Genomic DNA, 24,756 nt, shown 5'->3' with positions numbered 1-24,756 from the left:
AGGCCCAACCTCTGAAGATAAAAGGTCCTTGTGTTAGTTAATTGAGGTGCAGAGAATTGCTTGACTGTCACAACACCTGCAGCAGGGAAACTACATTTTCTAAAAAGAAAAAGTATTTATAGAAAAACTCTGTAAGGAAAGATCGAGTAATACAGTCTCAGTGGAATTTTCCCAATTACAGCAAAGGCAAACGGAAGAAAGGTTTTTTTTTAAAAAAAAATACTAAAACTGATCAATGCCTAAAAACAGAGTTAAAAAAAACAACAACCTTATGAGTCAATTTGCTGAAATGGCTGTATACAAATTTAGTAATAAACATTGTTTTTCTAGAAGGTAGCTAATTATTGAAATTCTTAATCCTGTTGGATTGCAGTTTGATTAAAGTACATGCACTTTAATTACATTATTAAGATAAGAGATTAAGTCACTAAAAATATAATGTTAAAATTATTAACTCAATCTGACATTTTAGGCCTGTTTACGTGGAAGTAATCCCAATCAGTTTTAATGGAAGATTCTTTAGAGTAGCTACGTATGAACTATATTGAAAACAATATAATTTGTACTCTAAAATTTAATCAGAAGCATTATTTTGAACAGCAGAGGGCTCTCTTATTCTTCTAGTTAATGAAGTCTGTGCTGTTATATGACTATAATGAACTTGAGCTTTTTCGTTCCAAGAGTAAGAAGTAATTAAGTAGACATATATTGACAACTGCAAAGAGAAACTGAAATGGTAGGTTCAAACAAACCAATATGTGTTAAACAAATTTCCCATTCATTTTCTACAATCACACCCGAATGAAGTACTATCATTTTCTGTTATACAGGATATTATAGTATTCTTACATTCCGTGAGAAAATCATCTCTCAGTTTTAGCGCAAATAAAGGACAATATGCTTTTTTCCACTGAAATGAATGTGATTTCAAAATTATTCCCTATCCACTCTCTGCCAAAATAAATAAATATAAACTAGCCAGGGATCAGTTTAGACATGTCTCTTAATGCATATCATCCCTTCTCTTAATGCATATCATAAGAGCAATTTCTCAAATTTTATATTAAATAAATTGATTGTTTTAAATAATACAATGCTATATAAACTGCATATATAGATAATAGGTAGGTAGGTAGGTAGATGAAGAATAGATAGAAAGATAGATAGATAGATAGATAGATAGATAGATAGATAGATAGATAGATAGATATGTAAAGTGTATAGCTATAGTTACCAAATTGTAACTATATATATATATGGGAGGCATATAACATGAATGAATGAATGAATGAATGAATGAATGAATGAATGAATGAATGAACAGAAATTAATGAATTAAAAAAATGTTGGAATCATCAGAAACTCTCAGATCCATCTAAGAGAAACTGATTAGAAAAAAAATATGAACTTGTTACAATGAGCCAATAAATAACTGTATCTCTGCTTGAAGAAGAAACTCACTCATTCATTCACAAAAGAGGAGTGGCAATGTGAGACATTGCTGAAATACTAGATTAATGTCTTAAATCTCAAGAAAGCAATTCATTGTAATATTTAGATTTCATGCAAGCAACTGACAAAACAATGTGCTTATCCCCAAAATGTTACTCAGTAGGATGAGATGAGAAAATAATAATTTCCTGAAGAAGGGCTATCAATAGATTCAAACTCAATGTAATTCACTCTAATCTTGATTGTAGGAAATATGACTTCTGCAATAAAGTAGTAAATGTCTGTAACACTCTACCTGATCCTGTTGTTAGTCTCTCTAACCCCCATACCTTTTACCTTAAACTGTCTACCGTGGACCTTTCACGTTTCTTAAGAGGTCCCTAAGGGGGTATGAATAAGCGCACCAGCGTGCCTACCGTCCCTGTCCTACTGTTCCCATTTATATGTACTCATTTTATGTGTTTATGGCTATGTTTTGCTTATTTATATCCTTTTATTTGTGCCAATTTTTTTTCATGTGTCCATGTCTATGTCTATACTGTTTCTTGTTTCCTTGTACTTGTTGACAAGCAAACAAACAAATAAATAAATAAATTAGAAAACCTAAGCAAGTTAAGTCTAGAAGCATTTTAATCTGTGTACAGAATAATGTAGCTATGCTGTTATTGTTAAACAATTTTTAACAAGACAATCCCTAATAGACACCTGAAAAATAATGTATTCAAGGCTATGCATTTGTCTCTCAAGTAAGTTTGATATCCAACTTTTGCGACAATCAATGATACCTCTGGATTCCTCTGCAGAAACTATAGGAAACCTTATGAAAATGTCAAAAACAATATAATCTCCTTTGGGTTATCTTCCAAATATTTTTGGGGGTCATAATTTTTACTTTTGGATTTGGGTTTTATGCAGGTTTAATGCATTATTCATTAGCTTGGCTTTCATATTGGAGATGATTTTTTAAAGTGGAAAACAGCTTAGTTTTTGAGCTTTGATTTTATTGCATCTGGCTTGACACAACTTTTTTTTAAATAAATCAGACTGCCACCATCTTCCCACTAAACACTTGGGAAACCTTTATATCAGTATAAAACTATACAGTCCAATATTCCTAAATATCAGTTCATCAGAAGATTCTTTAAAAATGAAATGAAATATAGGTAGCTTAAACCAGTCCCAGCATTTATGTTTTGAAGAAGATTTGACATCTCACAACCCAGAGGCCACATGTAAACTGGGGAAAAAAAGAAAAATCCTAGGACAGCAGAAATGAGGCAGCTAAAACTCCATTTGATAAATGACCTTGTCAGTTATATTGCTTGCTTCTTTTCTTCACTAGCTTTGTCAACTGCTGAGAAGGCAAGAGAGGAAGTAAGAAGCAGGAACATGGATGAAATTGCAAGAAAGAAGGAGGGGCAAAATTCAACTTTCTGGACGAGAACAATTAACCAATGAAACTGCTTGTCTTCAGAAGTTGTGGATGTTCCATCACTGGAGGTTTTAAAGAAGAGATTGGTCAGCCACTTGTATGGAATGGGGATGGGCTTCAGCAGGGGATTGGAATAGAAGACCTCTAAGGCCCCTTCCACCTTTATTGTTCTGCTCTGCTCTGCTCTGCTCTGCTCTGCTCTGCTGTGTTCTGTTCTGTTCTGTTCTGTTCTGTTCTGTTCTGTTTAACTGGCAGGATGGCTAGTTTTGTTGGAATATCTTTTTCATGGAAAAATCATCCCAGACCTTGAGATCTGTTGAACAGAACAAACCTTACTACCGAGTATTTACCTAAGCTAAGATCTTCTTGGTAATGGCAATTTTACTATAGATTTCCCTCCTGCTACATGTTAATTAGGACCCAGTGTAGGTAGAGAAAATAAAAAAAAAAAACAATGAATACACCCAGTAGTATAATGAGATTATTTAAAACATATTCATGTTAGGGTTCAAAATGTTTGATTCTGAAATATTCTGAATGCAAAATATCCTAAAATATTTTGAACTTGCCATTTTGGCTGTGAGGTGAGCTGTTTTGAGCTTAAGACAGCTGTTTAAAATACCAAATGCCACTTCAAAGCTTGGGACACTCTGAAACGTTCAAAGTAGCACATTTCCAAGCTTTGCACATGGTAATCTAGATGTTCTGTGGAATTTCACACTAAAAATGATTCAAAAGGAAGTGGTTTTCACAATCCTAATACAGATACATGTAGTGTGCTATGGGAATATCCCTTTTGTTGTACATCCATCTTAATATATAATCCTTACCCGGTTTTTGTATTTTAACAAATTAAATCTCTTAAAACATTCAATAAACTATGTTTTCATTTCCTGTCTTCAAGTCAAGATATTAAGAACCTTGCTTGATCTATGTACAGTACAGTACAGTGTTTGTCCTTAGGAAAACAACAGCAGCAAATTTAATTTTAAAGAAAAAAGAAAAATGGTTAACTGATGCAGGTTTATTATTCTACAGTTTCCACATGGCGTATATAAGTAGTGTTCCAGGATGAAAAACTAGTTAAAAATGGGAGCATGTATCCTTTCATGCGCAAGACACAAAAGAATGGAAAAGATGAATGGAAAAACTGAAGCCAATTTGATACAACTGTTATATCAAGATGACTTTAAAAGATAAACCTGCCTTTGTAATTAAGTGCTGAAAGCCAATTATATCAAGAATAGACAAAATAGAAGAACAGACAAGAGAGAATTGGAGAATGAAATACATCTGCAGGTGTATGTACAGTAGCAACAACAAGGTTCTTTTGCAAATAATATTGCATTTTTTCATGAAAAAGTAGAAAGGACTTTTTTTTTCCTTTTACATACCTTTTCTTCCTTTCCCCTTTTTTTCTCTGCACTTTTTTCTTTTTTATATTTTTCATACTTTGTATTAGTTTTTTATCCATGCCTTTTTAAACTTCAATAAAAATTATTAATTAAAAAACATTGAACGGGTGAGGAGAATTTCTTTGATATATGGGAAAAATCATAAAACATTAGGACTTTTATTTTAGTTAAAAATTATAACAGATTTTTTTCCCCAATCATTCAGTCATGTCCAATTCTTGGAAATTGCCTAGGCAAGTGTCTGCAATTTTCTTCATAAGGTTTTTCAGTGGTTTGCCCTTGCCTCCTTCCTAGAGCTGAGAGAAAGTGATTAGACAAAATCAGTGTTATGTATTGAATATATATAGTTGTGTTAAGCCCTGCTAAAGTGAAACTAACCTTCAAATGACCCTAACTGTTAACTCCAACTGTTTTGGAGGGAAACTTAGAACATTCATATTTGGGCGGGCTTTTTCAAGTACTATGAATGGTTAAGGCCCTGTGGGCCTAGAGTATAAATTTATTTATTTATTGGTTCGATTTATATGCCACCCTTCTCCGGAGACTCAGGGTGGCTTACAATGTGTTAAGCAATAGCCTTCATACTTTTGTATATACCTGCTTAGTAGGGCTTTTGGCCCCCCCAAGCGGTGTTCTTTTTTATACAAAGTCAGCTTACTGCCCCCACAATCTGGGTCCTCATTTTACCTACCTAGAAAGGATGGAAGGCTGAGTCAACCTTGAGCCTGGTGAGATTTGAACTTGCGGTAATTGCAGGCAGCTGGTACTACTTAACAGCACTTTAGTCTGCTGTGCCACCAAGACTCTTGCCTTGTCATTTCCCTGTTGTTCCTCAGTTCAATAAATGTTGTTGTAGCTATGCTGGTCTGCTTCTTGCCTACTGAAGTTCACTATACAATAGTCAACCAACTGGCTTTGTGTCTAAGATGGAATAAACTCACAGTCAGCCAGTTTCTAGCCTATTGCCTTAATCACTGTACTAAACTGGTACTCATAACACATAATGCAAGAAAATAAATGAAGGAAAAGTTATCCTAAGCAAGAAAATACCATGTTTCAATATGTAACACTATCTTTTTTCAAAAGTATAAGAAGGAAGGGGCAACTAAGGTTGAAAGCAATCAGAGAAGAAATCAATATTAGACTATGAATCAAATTTATAAATTATTAAAGAGCCTCAAGATTTTCTATGCTTAACCACACAGACATGAGTCTGAATCAGGGGATTTGACATCTTGATTTTTCCAGGATAGTCCCAATTTTGAAGGAGATGTCACTAATGTCAGGCATACCCCTCAACACCAGCAATATGTCCTAATTTCTACGAGTACATTCTGGCCAGATTGTCACAAGCAGCATAAATCACAACACTGAAAACATTTTTCTGGTTTCCTTACTGAATCTGCATGAGTAAATCTTTGATTTCTAGTCTGCAAAAATCCAGAAGACCCCAAGATGACAACAAAGAGACATATAACTATCCATTGTAGCTATCTACTGATGGTCCGGATATTTACATCCTGAATATGGTAGCCCTAATTTAAGCAGCTAGAACAAAGGAACCCCTGGTTATAAAAGTGAAATTGGGAAACTGTTCAAAGTACCTGGGTTTTCATTGACCTTTGAAGTTTGGAAAAGCCTCTTACTGGAAACTGAAATGGCAGAACAGAATAAAATTTAAAAAAAAATGCTGCTATTTGTATATATAATATATTGTTCATTTTTATACAATTTTTTGTATATATGTATATATATATATATATATATATATATATGTGTGTGTGTGTGTGTGTGTGTGTGTGTGTGTGTGTATACATATACATATACATATACATATACATATACATATACATATACATATACATATACATATACATATATACATACATACATACATACATACATATATATATATATATATATATATATATATATATATATATTGCTTGTTCAGTTCTCTCAGATCATATAAAGCCGGAATCAGTCATGTCTCCTGATAAACAGTATAACCACACAGGATATATACTGTGTAAAAACATAGAATTCCACCAGGAGTATCCACACAGGAGGATAGAAGTCATGTAAGACCCCATACATGGGAGTGTAACATAATGCAAGGTCCATAATTTTCTGCTCTGACAACTTAAAGGAAGATGAACCTATATGAGAGAAGAAACAACACAATATTCCCAGATTTAAAGTGTTGTATAGCAAGGTCTCCCTGTGTGTTTCCATCTGGTGTGGAATTCCTGAACATTGTTAATTAACTTTTTTTTTTTTTTTGTGAAGCCAGTCACTATATGCTTTCTAGGATACAAAGAGACCAAAGAGTTTGCTCTATGCTTAGTGTTTTGTAAATATACATTTTATAATTGATTAGTTTCCAGATATTGATCCTGTCACCTTGCACCCATTAGGTGCACAAGCCATCTCCAATCTTGGCCTCTAATCCTCTATGTCATTGTGAATGACACCGTCTTTGCCCTATCACATCAGCCTGTCCCATCTGGTGTAGGGAGGACAGGGAAAGTATATTACAGACCCCATCAATTAAATAATTCTGACTGGTGGGGCTCAGAAAGAAACTCTTATCTGATGTTGCCCCCATCCTCTTCACTAGGAAGTGAGTGGACTCCTAGTTTCCTAGAGCTTCAAAAATATCTAAAGAGCTGGCTCTGCCATCTTTCTTAGAGTTCACAAAGGGAACAAATAGCTGTGGGGCTGTTAGCACTCGGAAAGCCCTCCTCTTATCTTCTAATTAACTTTTAATGTCAAATTTCTAACTACCCTTGTCTCCACTTTAAATTCAGAGAAGAGCAACAAAGATGATTAGGAGACTGGAGGCTAAAATGTATGAAGAATGGTTGCAGGAACTGGGTATATCTTAGTCTAATGAAAAGAAGGACTATGGGTCACAGGATAGCAGTTTTCAAATAACTAAGGGGCTGCTGCAAAGAAGAGATGGTCAACCTATTCTCCAAAGCACCTGAAAGAAGATTAAGAACCAATGGATGGAAATTAATCAAGGAGAGATCCAACCTAGAACTATGGAGAAATTTCCTGACAGTGAGAACAATTAATCAGGGGAAGTGATTGGTTGGGTATTCCATCACTGGAGGTTTTTAAGAAGAGATTGGACAGTCATTTGTCTGAAATGGTATAGGGTCTCCTGCTTGAGCAGGCGGTTGGACTAGAAGACCTCCAAGGTCCCTTCCAACTCTATTCTCTTTTTATGTTTTTGACATTTTATTTGTATACCACTCATAGTCCCTCTGTGAGGGAGATGGGAGGTCCCTAAATATGATAAATATAAATATTGCTGCTCTTGCAAATTGCAGGCTACGAAGCAAAAACCCTTGTAGATAGTCAACTTCTCTATCAGGAAAAGACAGGTCTAGAGACAGACACATAAACCTCCTGAAGAAAAGGCATGACAAGCTCAAATCAAAGAGCCTTGGTAGTACAAGGGTTTAAGGCACCCTGTTATTAAGCTGCTTAAGACCAGCTGCCTGCAATTACTGCAGGGTTCGAATCTCGCCAAGGCTCAAGGTTGACTCAGCCTTCCATCCTTTCTAAGGTAGGTGAAATGAGGACCCAGTTTGTGGGGGCAATAAGCTGACTTTGTATAAATATACAAAAGGATGAAGGCTATTGCTGAGCACATTGTAAGCCGCCCTGAGTCTTCGGAGAAGGGCGGCATATAAATCAAATTAAAAAAAAAAATCAAAGAAATCTAATTTCTAGTGGTTGCTTAATGGATGGAGGTTTTGGCAATTTGCAGAATGCTGTCAAAGGATATAGATGGTAGTATGAAAGGATGATGGAGAAGGGGTGTCTCTAAGAATAGAAATGGGACTTTCCCATTTGTAGGAAGACATATAGGGAGATGCTAGAGAATTTCAAGGAAGGGAATTTAAAACCAGCAAGCTGGGGTGCTCTTATTCCACTGTAAAACTGCTCAGGAGCAAATTTATCAAATAGCATGACATGCATTATAAAATATTTTTTTTTGAAAAACAGTTGTTACAAGAATCCTCATTAAACCACCTCCTGTGATACAAGAAGTTGCAACATAAAAATTTATATACATTTTCCATCACCATCATTAAAGTTAGGGGGTGGGGGTGGGGAGAAGTATTAATTTAAACACTGCTAGTCTAATAACATTCCCAGTTAAGGGAGAAACAAATTTTAACACATTACAAGTTCAGTGCAGTGGCTAGTGTGACACAGTGACTAAAATGTTTGTTCAAAATCTCTATTTAGGATTGAATTTCACTAGTAATTATGTGCTAGTCAGTATCTCACTACCATTTCTAGGCAAATTCCTTTATATGAGAACAAATACTATTGGAAAAATGGAATATTAACCACATGGAACTGCTCCCCACTTCTTTTCAGAAGGCTACAATAAAACTGGAAGCAATAACACCAGATTTAGCAGAAGACTGAGGATATTTTCAAGGGCTTGACAATTAGATAGCTACGGTGTAAAAAAAGAAGAATATTCAAATGTTGCAATGCTCAGAGGTTTAGCAGCAGAAAATCAAGAATACCTTTTCAGACAAGCCAATTAGATGAATCTTTCCTGAAGGCAGGAAGGTTGAAAAGCACCCTGCTACCACATTGCTCTGTAAATCTTGCAATGTGACTCACAGCAATTTTAGAAGTGCTTTTCCAGTCGGCTGATCTTTAGAAGTATGCATATTAGGAAAGCTATTTGCCTTAATCTGATTTCCATCTGCTTCCTTATCTCTTTTTCCCTATCTAAAATGAGAAAGATGAGAAAGCTAAAGGGTCCTTACCTGAGTTTCTGTTCTTCTAAATGTATGACATGTTAGACGATAGAGGGATAATCAAGAGAAAGGATTTGAGATTTAATAGCATGTGCAGAAAATCAAAGGGATGTGAAAACGGAAGCTTTTTAAACAGATAATTTGATGTATGTATGTGGTTTATATAAGAATGCATGAAAATATATATTGAGAGATGGAGAGAGAAGGAAAATAATTTATTTTACTATCTTATTTATTAAATGTATATTTTGCCCATTTCACCCATAAAGCGATTTTGGAATATATCAAAAGAGTGCAGAAAAACCGATGGCTCATATTTATCATACATTATAAAACAGAAATTCCATATGGGTAATTTAATTATTTTAGGAATGGACATCATATTTTTCAAAGGTTAATATATGTTCTTAAATGCACATTTTTTTGATTTGCTTCTATATCCAGTTGTCTTGGCTCCTGTTAAAAACCTAGAAAGAAATAATGTATGCAATTGTGTCACGGTATCTAATATTTCAAACACTTCTCCCTACCAGTGGTGAAATCTAAAATTTGTTACTACTGTGGGCATGGCATGGTGGTGGTGGGGTAATGTGACTGGGTGGGCGTGGCCATTTTTTTTTAACTTTTAAAACCATTTTTTCTACAACCTCTTCGGCGAAGAGGTTGTAAAAAAATGCTTTCAAAAGGCTCTGATGATCCCAGCTGAGTTGCTTGATCGGCAGAGGCTTTTTTAAAAAGCCTCTGCCGATCAAGCCACTCAGCTGGGATCGTCAGAGGCATTTAAAAGAAAAAAACCCTTTTTTTCTTTTAAATGCCTCTGCCGATCCCAGCTGAGTGGCCTGATGGCAGAGGCTCTGTCTCTTTTTTAAAAAAAGAAAAAAAAAACCTTTTTTTCTTTTAAATGCCTCTGAAGATCCCAGTTGAGTTGCCTGATCGGCAGAGGTTTTTTAAAAAACCTCTGCCGATCAGGCAACTCAACTTGGATCGTCAGAGGCATTTAAAAGAAAAAAACCTCTTTTTTTAAAAAAAAAATGCCTCTGACGATCCCAGCTGAGCTGCGCGATCATCAGAGGCTTTTTTTTTTACTTTTAAAAGCATTTTTTTGCCGAAGAGGTTGTAGAAAAAATGCTTTTAAAAGTAAAAAAAAAAAGCCTCTGATGATCGTGCGGCTCAGCTGAGCATGTGGGGAGGGAGGGGCAGGGATTTTTGCTACTGGTTCTCCGAACCACCCACCTCCATTGCTACCGGATCGAGCGATCCAGTCCGAACTGGGAGCATTTCATCCCTGCTCCCTACATTCACATATTGCAAATATATCCTAACCAAAAGTACATCACAACTCTGGAATCATAATACAGATGAAGATCAATGAAAATTAAGTTCTCCCCCAAACATCCTATCTCACAGAAACACACTCAGCCTTGGGCCATGAATACAAGGGAACAGAAGTTGGTTTTTTAAAAGGTAGCACCTTCAGCGTCTGCAATTAAAGAGTGAATAAAAATTCTCAACCAATTATTTAAAAAAATATTGAAAGCATCTTCTATCTATCTATCTATCTATCTATCTATCTATCTATCTATCTATCTATCTATCTATCTTTTCAATCTCAACAAGATGGCTCACATGGCAAAGACGCTGAGTCTGTGCTCCACTGAGGCCGGCAGCTTGGTGGCTCGATTCCCGTGAGCGAATAAACCGCATAGGGGAAGGGGACAGGAAATGCCTACTGGAATTCAGGCATCCTGTGGGTAAGGTAACACTGCCCAAAAAAATTTCCTTCACAGAGGCACCCAGCCACCTCAATGATCCCTGGCTAACACGTGCCATACGCTAAATAAATAAAATCTCAACAGGATAGTGATATGATTAGGTTTGAGCAAATAAATTGAACTTACTTTGGAACTATATATTGAGATGATTTCATGTTCATACAATTTTTACTAAGTGGAGTCATTCAAGTTACAGTTGATCCTCTATAAATATTTGAAGCATTTTGCTTCAATGTTTTCTCTGACCTTTTCTAGAGTCCCTTAAGAAGGAAGGGAATATTATTTTGGGGAAATTGAGGTTTCTTTTAAGGTGGGTTTGACTTTTGTTTTGTGGGCATGTCTAGGTTAATTTATTGATTACATTACAAAAGGAATGTGGATTTTTTTTCCCAATTGGACAATATAGCTGCAGCCGTAAGATTTCTTGACAGTCTTTCATCCACCTATTCATCCCATACCATTATAAATAGCTGTATGAAATCAGAAATGTTAGTGAAGTCTTCCATCTAGACAAGTTTATTTGTTAAGCTTATATCCTTCTCTTCCTCTAGGAATTCAACGTGTCTTACTTGGAATTTTCCTTCTTTAATTTATCCATACAATGTTGTGAAGGAGATTTTGCTGAAGGAACATGAGTCATCCAAAATTACTCTGTAGTAGCTAAGCTACATTCCCTAGCTAAGAATAGGTTTGAACCTGGATCAACCATGTTTTAGTCCACAATGCAATGTTGAACTATCCTAATTTCATCACATCATTTATTTGCATTACTACTGCATTACACATCATTTATTACCATTACTATTGGTATAAAAGGTTGTACCAATAATACAACATTTTACCAATAGTAAACCTAATGGCAAAAGGTCAAAACTCATAAATCTTCCTATGCTTGCTCTGGCTAGCAAATAAATAAATATTATACATTTATTTGTTAGTCCATTGACCATATCAAAACAATGGGCATCAGCCATGATAAGATAAAATAATGAAATAAATATAGTAATGCAAGATAAAGCAAAGATTAAAAAGTGAGATAAAAGAACGTAAAGTGAAGTGGAATGCAGAGACGTAAAATAAGATGAATATTTAAATTACAAACAAATATGTCTTTATGTGAATTCATCACCTTACATGCAGCACCAATGTGTTCTATGAAATATTTCTCAGTTGAGCAGCCCTAACTATAAACCCAACAGTTCTAATAACTACAGATACTTTTGTGCTGTGCAGAAAATAAGCTAATCTTTTGTCACAATCCCAGGATATGGTTCTGCCAAATAGTGTGTGTATGTACTGAGCTGTTGCTGGGACAAATAATTGCCAGTTCAATAGAACATGTACAATGTTTTCTATTTTTGGTGCCCCACTACAAACATATGTTCTTTCAGAGCATGACATTTGGTGGAATCATTTGAGCATCTCTGAAACCATTGAATCCAGCTGCTCAAATCTTGCTCTGCTAAAGGCTGTCCTAGGGCATTGAGTCAAGCCCATTGTCAGGTATTTTACTGTTTGAAAAGACATTTTATTTTTGGCCGGTCATTTCAACCACCTGGGGTTTGCAAGTGATTCAATATCAGTTTGAGCATTAACATCCAAGACTCTTTGTTTGAATGTTGTCTTAGCCTGATATCTGATTGAGAGTTGATATTGCATTGGGAAGCCATGCTGTGCAATGATTTGGACAACTGGATTCATCCTTCTGTTCTTAAAGGCACATTTTTGGTAATGTATCAAGTCCTACTGGGAGAAATCGCTGCTCATTGTTAAAGACTTTGATTACTGTTACACTATAAATGGAGTGGGTGCCTCTTTCAATTCCGACTGCTGCTGCAGGCCTATTTTTGTTGTTCCACAAAATTGATCTGAAAAAGATGGCACCTGGATGGGAAGCCCATAGAACAGTGGTGAAATGTAAAATTTGTTACTACCAGTTCTGTGGGCAAGGCTTGGTGGTGGTGGTGGGAGGTAATGTGACTGGGTGGGCGTGGCCAACCTTTTTTTGTTTTTACTTTTAAAAGCATTTTTTCTACAACCTCTTCAGCTGAAGAGGTTGTAGGAAAAATTTTGCTTTTAAAAACCTCTGACGATCAGGTAACTCAGCTGGGTTGCTCTGTGTGAGAGTAACATCAATTCCAGGATGGACTTTCCAACATGTATTTGAATAGGTGGCCTTTATTGTATCAGGTGTTAAACTCTAGATATTCCATATTTAACCTGACCAGCTTCTTTCATAAGGGGTCTCACTTTATAGAATCATAAGCCACATTAAGATCTATGAAAGATGTAAGCAGATGTTTACCATATGTTGAATATTTAATAATAAGCTGATGTGAATAAGAAGAATGGGGCAATTATCTATTGTAGAATGTCAGTTTTAAAACCAGCCTGTTCTTCCGCTAATATGTTCCTCTCAATCACCCAATTCTTTATTTTGCTCAAAATAGGTTTTGGATACATCTTAGCTATTATATCAAGAATGCTTGTATTCTGTAATTTTTAGGGTCTTCCTCAGGGGTGAAATGCTCCTGGTTTGGCCTGGTTCAGCCGAACTGGTAGAGATGGTGGCCGGTGGTTCGGAGAACTGGTAGCGATGGCGGTGTGAGGCTCCACCCACCCACCCAGTTATCATTACTTCCTGGCTTTAACCAGGAAGTAACCTGTTTTTTACCCTCTGTGCATGCGCAGAAGGGTTTGCGCATGTGGAGAGGGTCCACGCGCACATGGGACATGTGCATGCGCATGAGCGAAGCGAGCGTGCACTTCCAAACCAGTTGGGAAGGTAAGTAGATTTCACCCCTGGTCTTCCTTATCTTTTTCGTATTTTGTAAACAAAACTATGATGGACAATTCCCATACTGTTGGAATACAGTCTGGAATATGTGTTGTCTAATCTTAGTAAACAGCTCTTTCAGTAGTGAAGTCCAGTGTTCAATATATGTCCTAAAAAGTCCTGGGGGTAGGAAGTCTTTACCATGTGCTGGGTTTCTTGTGACTACTTTTTGGTTTTCAGTGATTGAATACTGTGTTTAATTTCCATTACTGACATTGGTGCCGAGGGGGAAAGTTAAACCATTTCAGCCTCCAGGGTCGCCTCATCTCAAGGTTAGCGAGTAGCCTATTATCGTATGGTATGGAAAGTTTTAAATCAGAATTGCCTTAAAAGTTGAAATGCATGTATGTATGCATGCATATATGTATGTACTGGATATTTCTCATGTAACAAAATAATGCACATTATTTGAATGTCAAAATACATTGCCACAGGCAGAAACAGTTTGAGCATCATGCAACAGTAAGTTCTAGTACACAGAATAAAGTGAAGCTATTCAGTATCTTTTTCGCATTTCAGTTTTTCCATGTACTCAAGCTGTTTTCAGTTAGGTAGCAAAACTCCACATGAACTGCAGTTATAAGTTAATGTTGGAATTATAAATTTTAAATAAGGATATAATTCTCTTTATTGTTACTTTGCTTGAAAGCAGTGCTTCTTTAGTGCTTCTACATATATGACATGATAAAATGTAGGCGATGACCAGGCTGAACCTGAGGGAGGGGTCAAGCATGTCATCAACCTGGAGTCCTTCATGCACACAAGAGATATACCGTAAATCCAGCCCACCTTGAATCTTGTTGACTCTTATCTACAATTTGCCTTGATGGTTAGTAGCTCAGATTCTTGTAGAGAACATTAGCATGCAAGAAACTTGTAGTAGTAGTTATTTGAACTGCCTTGCTTCCTGATTTATTATGCCTGTCCAGAAGAGCTGTCTGAAAAGTTTGAAAAAAGTTACTGCACTCTGGATGGTGATTGCCCTCCAGCATGCAGGTTTTCTATGCTTCAATCCAAAATCCAGAGGTTGTGCCAAAGAGAGATTGTTTGCTTTTACTTGCACAAGAAGAGTATACTATCAGGTGTGCAAATTGTTTTACAACAGTAACAATTTCCACATTCACCTCATATTTTCACATCGCTTTATGTTTGTTCACATATGCGGTTTATATTACTGAGAAGATTACATCTGCCTTGAAAATTTTTCAAAGGAATAAAGGTTGTTTTAAAAGATACATTTGTGTTATTTATGATGCATCATTGAATCTGCAACCTCACCCCATAGTGCATTAGAGGTAACACCACCCAGGGAAATATGGAGAAAGCATTTTAAATCTGCAATGGCTCATTTATGCATAGAATGAGTGCTGTTCAACCAATATAGCACAAATGTAGATGTGTTTATGAATTAATGACATACTGAAGTAAGAACAGTGAGTGCACTTATAAACAAGTCTGCATCTTCTGTAAAAGAGGGAAATAATTTACTAGTTCATTCCCAAGAAAAGTGTAGGGCAAGAGAAGAGTAGTTTGAAAAGCTATAAAGAGATATCGACACAGAGATCCCTGTACAAGACAGAGAGAGAGAAAGAGAAAAGTGAAATTATACAGGTAGTTCTCGACTTAAAACCTGTTTAAGTTGCTGTTAAGTTGCTGTTTTGACCCAGCCTTCGCAAGCAATGTGAAACTGCTTACTGATGAGTAACACAAACCCTTTTTTATTTAAGTCAGGGCAGGAACAGTCATTGTTCACATTAGAGCAACAAAACCAAAAGTAATTAGTCACAAATGAGAGTCTTTTCCCCTTCTAAAAACAGAGCAAGAACAGTCTCTGTTCACATGAGAACTCAAGATAAAAAAACACTACAATGATTAGCCAAGCAGAAACAGTCCCTGTTCACATTGGCTGAGGCAAATTCACTCCCGATTATTTTCCATCAGGGAGATTCTGTTGGCACCTCAAATACAGAGCAATTAGTCCCAACAAACCTGATTCTGGCAAAGGAATCTGACGTGATTGATGTACGCTGGAAAAAGAGGTTGTCTGCGACAACCCGACAGTCCCAAACCCCTACTATTTATTTCCCAGCCAGGGAGGGGCTGGCTGGCATCTACATCTTGAGAGCCAGTTTATTGCTTTCCATTGCTTTCTTCTCCTTTCCTCTCTACTCATACATGCATCTGGGATAGGCCCTGTCTGTTCCTCCCCCTCACTCAGCTCAGGGCCCAAAGACAGCTGCCTCTCCACCTGGGGAGAATGGAAGGCCTGGCTCTGTATCTGCCTGTGATCCTGTTTCCTCATCAAAGTCTTCCAAAAGGCTCCAAAATGGGCCCAGGCTCCCCTTCAACTTCCTCCTCATCTGACTCTGCTGCTAGCTCTGCTGGCAGGTGATAGGTTGCTTAGTTTCTCTCTAGGGATACTTATGACCTGTTTCTGAAGTTCTAATGGCTGGCCCCCTTCAGGATCACATGACTGCATTTCAAGCACTTGACAACCAGACATATTCACAGCCATTTACAGCATCCTGAAGTCATGTGACCACAATTTACGATGCTTTTGTTAACAGCTGGCCAGTTTTCAGCAGACCTGGCCCATAGTGGACAACTGGTTTACTTAACAACTACTTTAGTCGTTTTAATAACTGCTGCACAATGGGTCATGAAATTAGGTCAGTCATGTGTGCCTTGCTTCACAACTGTCATGACTTACAGTTGTAATGGCTCCTTACATGGCTCCAACCATGTAATGGTTGCAAATTGAGGACTACCTGTACAACCCATGTCAGAACCAGAAATTAAATAAATTATACCTGCATCAATTAGCATTTGTTGAACCAAGAAGCCATGTAAGAAGAAATACCATATTTTTCAGAGTATAAGATGCACCTTTTTCTCCCAAAAAAGAGGGTGAAAATCTGGGTGCGTCTTATACTCCGAATGTAGCCCCGCCCAGCTTCTCAAATGGCTGAAAAAAGCATCAAAAACTAAGCTTCAGAAAAAAAGCCCCCAAACAGAGCTTCAGAGGCTTTTTTTTTTTCTGAAGCTCTGTTTCGGAGGCTTTCAGAGGCATGGAAAAAAGTTTTTTTTGAAACGGAGCTTCAGAAGTTTCAGAGGCAGAAAAAAAAGCAAACAACAACAACAACAACAACAACAACAACAACAACAACAACAACAACAAAAAGCAGGGCACAGAGCTCACAACCAAGGAACCTATTGCTAAAATTCACCTCTGGGAACAGCTGATTGGGAGTATTCCGGGAGGCCGATCCACCTGCCAATCAGCTTTTTTCTTATTTTCCTCCCAAAAACTAAGGTGCACTTATACTCTGAAAAATACGATATATGTATATATTTAAAGAAATACTCACAAAATTTTACCTGATAGACAGGAGCATTTGAAGCCATTTACAGTATCTTCACAAGTACCACCATTCCTGCAGGGCCCATCAGCACATAGCTCTGCTGTCCTGTTACATGTTTCACCTAAATGTATACATGCAGAAAGAACAATTAATTACAGTAACATCAAAGGAAAATATCTGTAAAAACATTCTATTATTTGAATAGTTTCAAAGATTGGCCTTTCCAGATTATATAAGGGTGTCACTTTCTAAAGAGAATAAGATTATACTTAAAAAAAAGAAATTATATCAAAAATCCATTTTTGGCAGAAAAATGGTGTATAGTTTTTGGTATATATAATTGCTGTTCCTCTTTTCAACCAGCTTGATTAACAAGTTGAGGGAGTTAGTACAGCATATGTTATCTATACATAGCAATATGACTCTTAATACATTATCAGTAACCTATACTGCTATAAACACCCCCACATATGTAGCTTTATCTCATGTATTTGTGGGAAGGTGTAAATAGAGTAATGTGAAAGACAGAATGTGTGAGGCCCACTCAAGCAAGTTAGAAAGAGGGAGAAAGCTTTGTTCTAACAGAACTGATAATATCGAAATTCACAATTACAAAGAAAACACTATGAGGTATGGTTCTCACACACATATAAAAATACACAAGCTGGTTCCTGAAACAGCAGCTGGTCCTTTATCAACCAGATGAAGCAATGACATTCAGGTGGGAAAACACAGGAGGTGGTTTCGGAAGATCGCATGAATGATGGAGCCCAAATTGTGAAGTGCAAGATGTTTTTGTGTGTGTTCATCTGGGGAGGAGTTGAGATGCAATTTTTAAATGTTAAGTATGTTCAATCTCTTGGATTGTTGACACAGTACTTATATTTAATTTCCAAACAAAAAGAAGTTGAGACAATTGAAGTAATAATTTTGTTGCAATTCAGTTGTCAAATTGTGGCAACATCATTGCCAGAGACTTTCATTCCCCTCAAAGGGAGGGTGGCTTTAGGGCAGGGGTGGGCAACTGTCAAGCTGTCAAGCCAAGCTGTCTCGGGAATTCTGGGAGTTGAAGTTCACAGGTTGTAAAAGAGCCACAGTTGCCCACTCCTGCTTTGTGTCATCTGAATATGATTTTGAGTAACAAAGACATGAAATCATCAATTCATTTGTGTCCATTTTCAGCAGAAAGACCATAAAGGGTTTCCAATGTTTTATAAAAGCATTTATTATGTTATCCTTGATCAAACAACTCAATTTTATATCCTTTTATATATTTTTTTGGCTATTTTTAACCTTTAGTTCAGTGTAAAAATGTTGTCATGGAACCTTCTTACTGGCTAGGTGCACAAATACATTTCTTAATATATTTCTAAACTTTTCATTACTTGTGTTAATTCTACACAATTTGTCCATTTCCACATCCATGTCTTCTCTCTCCTCTTGCAAAAAATAAAATAGGGCTTCAACAACTATCTCTTTACTGTTTTCACCAGATTGTTATACTCTTAGTCTCAGGTAAAATTATTTTTCTTTTAAATCCAATGGTGTCCAGGGAGCCCTGGTAGCACAGTGATTAGGATGCAGTATTGCAGACAAACTCTGCCCACAGCCTGGAGTTCAATCCTGACAGGCACAAGGTTGACTCAACCTTCTATCCTTCTGAGGTTGGTTAAATGAAGACCCAGATTGTTGGGGGAAATATGCTGACATTTGTAAACTACCCAGATAGTCCTATAAAGCACTATGGGGCGGTATATAAATCTAAGTGCTATTGCTACTGCTAGTGCCTGTTTCACAGTGTCTAAATCTTTTTCCATCTCTTAGTTTACTGTTTCTATTTCACTCATTTGTATTGCAAATTCTTCAATTTTTTTACTCATCTTCTCATCCATATATGCAGATCTTTCTTTTTTCAAATCTCTTAACAATTAAATCAGTTGTACTGTCACTGAAACGGCAATATTCTTTTCAAATTTTTCCCAACTTTTGAAATAATTCCTAATTGGTCTATTGACCAATTTGGCTCCTCTGTCACTACTTTCCTAACATACAGTAAGTCATTTCTCTCCTGTAAGCAATACCATTTTGAATCTAAATTAGAATACATGCAACCATTACAACCAATAATATTTATTCTTTACTCTCCTAACTCAAGGAATAATCTAGGAATCGTGGGATAAAACTTAATTTTATGAATTTTGGACCCAGTTTTCACCAAACCATAATATTTCAACTGGTAAAGTAAATTCCAATCTACCTGCACATTCACATACATTTAACCATAGAGACATAGTTTATATAAAACTTAAGTCCCTAGGGAAATGTGGTTTTACAACTCAATGCGTTAGCTTCCCCTCTGCAGCACATATATACAGTACATTAATATTATTGTTGACTGCATCAGTGCATTTTTAGTTAATCACCTAGCTATCAATCAGCCTTCATTAGCTAAATCAGTATCAGGTAACATTAGCTACTTATCTAACTGTCCATCCATCATTAGAGAGAAAATATAAATTGTATTGCTAATTCTAATTTGAAAAATGAGCACGGGAGGGCATGGAAAGAAAACCTTTTATTTTTTTCCCCCAGCAAGATTGTTTGTGAGGCTAAATTATTCATATGACAAACTCTCTGATAATTATATGCCACAGATTCATTTGGATCATCAAACATAACTGTAGTAAATGTTTCCTAAAATTTATAGTTTCAAATATTTATGCTATAAACCCAGATTTCCTAAGTCAGTTGTGTATGCATCTGAATATCCACTTCTCATTTTCTTATGTTTGTGCCTTTGACCATATGGTGTTTATTTCAACTCATTTCTAAACACACAAGTCCATTCCTAATCACGATAATGCTAAAATGATAAAACTTACGTTGTGTCATCCTGTCACAAACTTTGCCATTTTATTCTAGTGTTGCACTGTTGCACAAATATTTAAGAAGTGGAGCTTGCATGATGATATTGTGATACATATTTCACTAGTTACATCATCTCCCACTCTTTCTATGGACACCTATGATGCTAACCATAAACTTGTAATATGTCCTATTGATTTCAGTGGGATTATTAAGACTGAGAGCCATAGGGAAAATGCTCAGTCTACAGATACTCGAGGAAGGACATTGTACATAGTTGGTAGAATAGCATTAGAATAGAAGCCAAGGTATGAAAGTTGGTGTAGTTGGTTTTAATGAAGAACATAGATATAATTAGCTTAATGGAAAGTTGACAAAACAAATAGAATGGTTAGGATATAATTCATACCTATTGTGATCTGTTTAAAACAAGAAGAATTATACTGGAGAATGGTTTTGCTTTGTCTGAAAACATGGTCCCGTTTGAGCCTGTACCTGAAATCCCAGAAATAATTTTCCTCTATTTATCTTACAGTGGGAATTAGAAGCCTATTTTATTATTTTATCAAGCAGAAGTTGATACTTTGTACCTCTGCCTTTCCTTTAATTTCCTTTCTGCACTACTGGAAGGATGTTATTTTCTTCTAAATAATCTTGATCGTTGTCCACTATTCCTGCAAGTAATTTAAACATTTTATGCAAGCATGTAATCGGCCTATATTTTCCTGGTGTTGTTTGCTGAGTCTTTTTGAATCAGATAATTTTGACAGTCATTAACCAGTCACTGATGTCTTCTTTATGCAATATTTCATTAAAGTGTTTAGCTATAATTGGATGTAAGCTAGTCAGATATTTGAGCCAAATCTATGCAATTGATTATTTCCAGTAGATGTTAAGTTTTTAATAATTTTCAGTCAGTTTTTAACTATTTTTGCTGTTATTATTAATTCTTCCATTTGAGTTTTATAAAACTCATCTTTAAATTCTTTGATCCACCCAGTATTTTTATTGAATTTTTTTTTTTTTTGAGTTTCCTATACATTTTCCAAAACTGGATTTTTCCCCTTTTTGTTTGATTGTCCATTTTCAGAATTTCTATTGCCATTTATACTTCAGCAGAATCGCCTCTAATCTGATTGAAGTACTTGATTTTATCTTAAATTTCAATTTCAAGCTATTATTTGTTGCTTTATGATTTCCAAAACTTCAATTTTTCAAAGGCTAAGCCAATATTTTTAATTAAGCTTGTCTTGAGACTTACATTGTTCTTACTTGCATTTGATCTTAATTTATTTCATTTGGCCTCTAATTTGATCTTCCATTTTGGGATTGCATATGTTTTTGCTTTTGGTTTTCTAATTTTGATAATTCATTTTTCTATAACTGTCACTGATGTACCAAAGGCAAATTGATTGGTTTGTTCAGTAGATGTTATTTCAATCTCAGCAAGCACATTATTCACATCCTTCATTATAGGTCTTTTCTGGGCACTACTTTCAATGCTGGCATTCTTTGTCTTTCCACTGTAATTCTAAATATGCCATAATTTTCTGTTTTTGATTCTTCTTGTTGGGAAGTCAATTTATAGGTTATTTCAGTGCCCAACCTATACTGTTTCTTTTCTTATTACTTCTAGGTTATCATTTTTGCAGTTCACACCAGCTGTTTCCTCGATATTTCCAATTGTTGTTATTTGAAGTTCTTCCACTATTGTTTTTGGATCTTCCATTTTCACAGTTTTTCTGAATCTCTTCTGGTCCTGAATCCCTGAATAGTTTATTTCTGGTAATGAATCTCCTTTGAACTGCTAAGTGTTGTTCAGTTATATTTGATTCTAGATAAATTCATTTCCAATGTTCAATCATTTGCTTTAATATCCCCACTTTGTTGGTTCTGATTTAAAACAGCAGGCCATAACGGCACAATCTTCAAACACAGCATCACTTTTGTCTTCTCTGTAGTTGTTGTTCTCCCAATAATGCTACAGGCGTAGATTCTTATTGCCCAGCTGTGGCTCCTGAGTTCCATTGCCCACTTGACAACAGATGCCTAGGCATTCTAATATCTGGAACTCTCATTTTGACCTGGGCAACAAAGGTTTCTTTTTCTATTTTCTTATTATAATAATTGGATAGATGGATACTCCAAGTCTGGCTCTTCCACCAAGCCCCTTCTGGTACCTTCATCATAGCTCTCAACCTCATCAGAGCATTACAAGCCCCTTCCCCATGACCAGGGGGTTTCCATGGAATGGATTATTGCTATTATTATTAATTGGTAAAAAAGGCAATTTATGAGACCGCCTTCTGCTACCAATAGCCTCTCACCGACCAGTACGCTCCCATAGAGAGGGGCTTCTCAGGATGCTGTTGGCCAAACAGTGTCGACTGGCGGCCCCCAGGGGGAGAGCCTTCTCTGTGGGGGCACCTACCATCTGGAACGAGCTCCCCCCGGAGATACAGAGGATCCCGGATCTGCGCACGTTTCATTGTGCTCTCAAAACATTTTTATTTCAGCAGGCTGGCCTGGCCTAACTCTCCCTTTTAAAATATTAAATCGTTTAATTTGTTTTATAAATTGGATGTTTTAAATTTGTTTTCAGCCAAAATATTTAATAATTTTAATGGACTTTTAATGTTTGTATTATCTGTATTTTATCTTGGCTGTTCACCGCCCTGAGTCCTCCGGGAATAGGGCGGTATAGAAATTTGATAAATAAATAAATAAATAAATAAATAAATAAATAAATAAATAAATAAATAAATAAATAAATGTTAACCTACACCATTCATCCAAAGGAAAAGATAAATAAATAAATAAATAAATAAATAAATAAATAAATAAATAAATAAATAAATAAATAAATAAATAAATAAATAAATAAATGTCAACCTACACCATTCATCCAAAGGAAAAGATTCATAATTTTGCATATTGTTGGATCCAGAAGTAATATTACAGACCCATGACATTGTGATGATTCTGATCTGCTCCCCAATCATATGCATAATAAAAAAGTTAAAAATAAAAAAAGATTTTAAAAAAAGTTTTAAAAAATCCAGCTCTAGGTGAATAGTCTAAGTAACCTCACTCATGATCTGGCAATTTCTTATTTGCAACACTGTTCCTCTCCTGAAAATAGTCTAAAAATTTCATCTTTGCAAACCACAGAAGCAAGTTTAGTAATTGGACTATTGTGCTATGATCATAATTTTATGCCACATAGATTTGCCTGGAATTTGAATTTATGTGATGCCATTACTTGGGGCTCTGACAAATAAGTGTTTTGGATAGATATAAAAGACAGGGCTTTTTCAGTGATGTTCCCTGGCTGGCTGCTTTAGCTGTTTTCCTAGTTTTAATGTTTTGACTCTTTTGATGGCCAAAGAAAAACTATTCTGTTTTCTCAGGCTTAAAATCTACCAGTGAATCAGGAGTTTTAAAACTATTGCATGTCAGCATTTGAGTGCACTTGCTTTTACTGACTTCAGTTACTGCTGCTTGTTTTATGTAGCATTACATTTTACACTGCATTTGTTTTTATGCCTTTACGATCTTGTTTGGTATTTATTTATTTTACCTTTTTATTATACATATTATTGGGGAGCAGATAAGAATCACCACAACTTAAGTGAAATTGGGCAAGTTGCCAGAATTCTGTGTTTTTATAAGGTATGATATGTACTCATTTCACACTACGTTCACCGCTGTTGCAGTAACCACTAAGCCTAGAAGTGGCATTTATTGGGAAGATTTTTAAAAAGAATAAAAACCCAAGGTCATTACAATAGCATGGAAGAGAAAATAGCCTCCCATTCCTTTCCATTATGGCTTCTCTGTTTTTCTCTGCCTTATAATGAATTTTGAATTCTGGTTTATCTAGAACAGAGTTCCTAAATTGGTCAATATCAACCGCCAAAGACTATGGACTAGCCTAGAGGTCAAAAAATGGCTTTGGGTCAAAAAAGGGATAATAAATATCTGGGAGTCAATAAATGGTTTCTAATGATGGAAGGTTAGTTAGAGTCAATTAATCTTTGGGGCCCTCTGTAGAGTTCCATGTCAGTCTATAGTCCTGAAGGTTAGGTGGATATCAACCGTTTCAGAAAAAGGAATGTTGAATCATATGGTTTTCCTATTTCCAGTATTACCTATTTTTATGAAATCTTTATTATTGTTATTTGTAATACTATTTGTTAAACTAGTATTGTTAAATTATTTTTATTCAATAATAAAAGGCTTGATGCATAATCTGAAACTACAGAAAGGGGCCGATGGGCTGAAGGTTTTGAGAATTCCTGGTCCAAAATAATCTATAAAACTAAATTGGGGCATTTATGCTTTCAATTGCAGTAATTCAATTACATGTCCCCTCTCCTCTCACTCATGCATATATATTCATTGAGTAGCAAAAACAAAACTACCAAGAAAGCAATGATGATACAGTGATATGTATGAAGCCTGAATTTGAATTTTGCTTTAGAAATAAATATATCTGAATTTTGGTACACAATCATATTCTTAATGGCTACTGATATAAGTACATGCACTTTGTTCTTTCTAATATTCAATTACAAGAGCCATGGTGGCACAGTGGTTAGAATGCAGTAGTGCAGGTTACTTCTGCTGACTGCAGATTGCCAGAAGGCTCAAGATTTGATTCCCAGTGGCTCAAGGTTGACTCAGTCATCCATCCTTCCAAGGACGGTAAAATGAGGACCCATATTGTTGGGGGCAATATGCTGACCGCTTAGAGGGGGCTGTAAAGCACTGTGAAGTGGTATATAAGTCTAAGTGCTATTGCTATATACATATTGCTATAAACA

At 36.0% G+C, this 24,756-nt stretch overlaps 1 protein-coding gene across 1 annotated transcript in view; it reads right to left on the bottom strand.

The window, feature by feature from the left end:
• The window catches only part of EYS (eyes shut homolog), an 871,663-nt gene that overhangs the window by 664,761 nt on the left and 182,146 nt on the right, over positions 1–24,756 (bottom strand). Inside the window, exon 13 of the mRNA XM_070932259.1 lies at positions 17,082–17,186. Within this exon, the coding sequence (XP_070788360.1) occupies positions 17,082–17,186 (105 nt within the window). The remainder of the gene's footprint in view (positions 1–17,081; positions 17,187–24,756) is intronic.

Source organism: Pituophis catenifer, unplaced genomic scaffold (assembly GCF_029215685.1).
Source record: "Pituophis catenifer annectens isolate HBS135680 unplaced genomic scaffold, rPitCat1.0.hap2 SCAF_1, whole genome shotgun sequence".
NCBI lineage: Eukaryota > Metazoa > Chordata > Lepidosauria > Squamata > Colubridae > Pituophis > Pituophis catenifer.
This window is presented reverse-complemented; position numbering and strand designations above follow the sequence as displayed.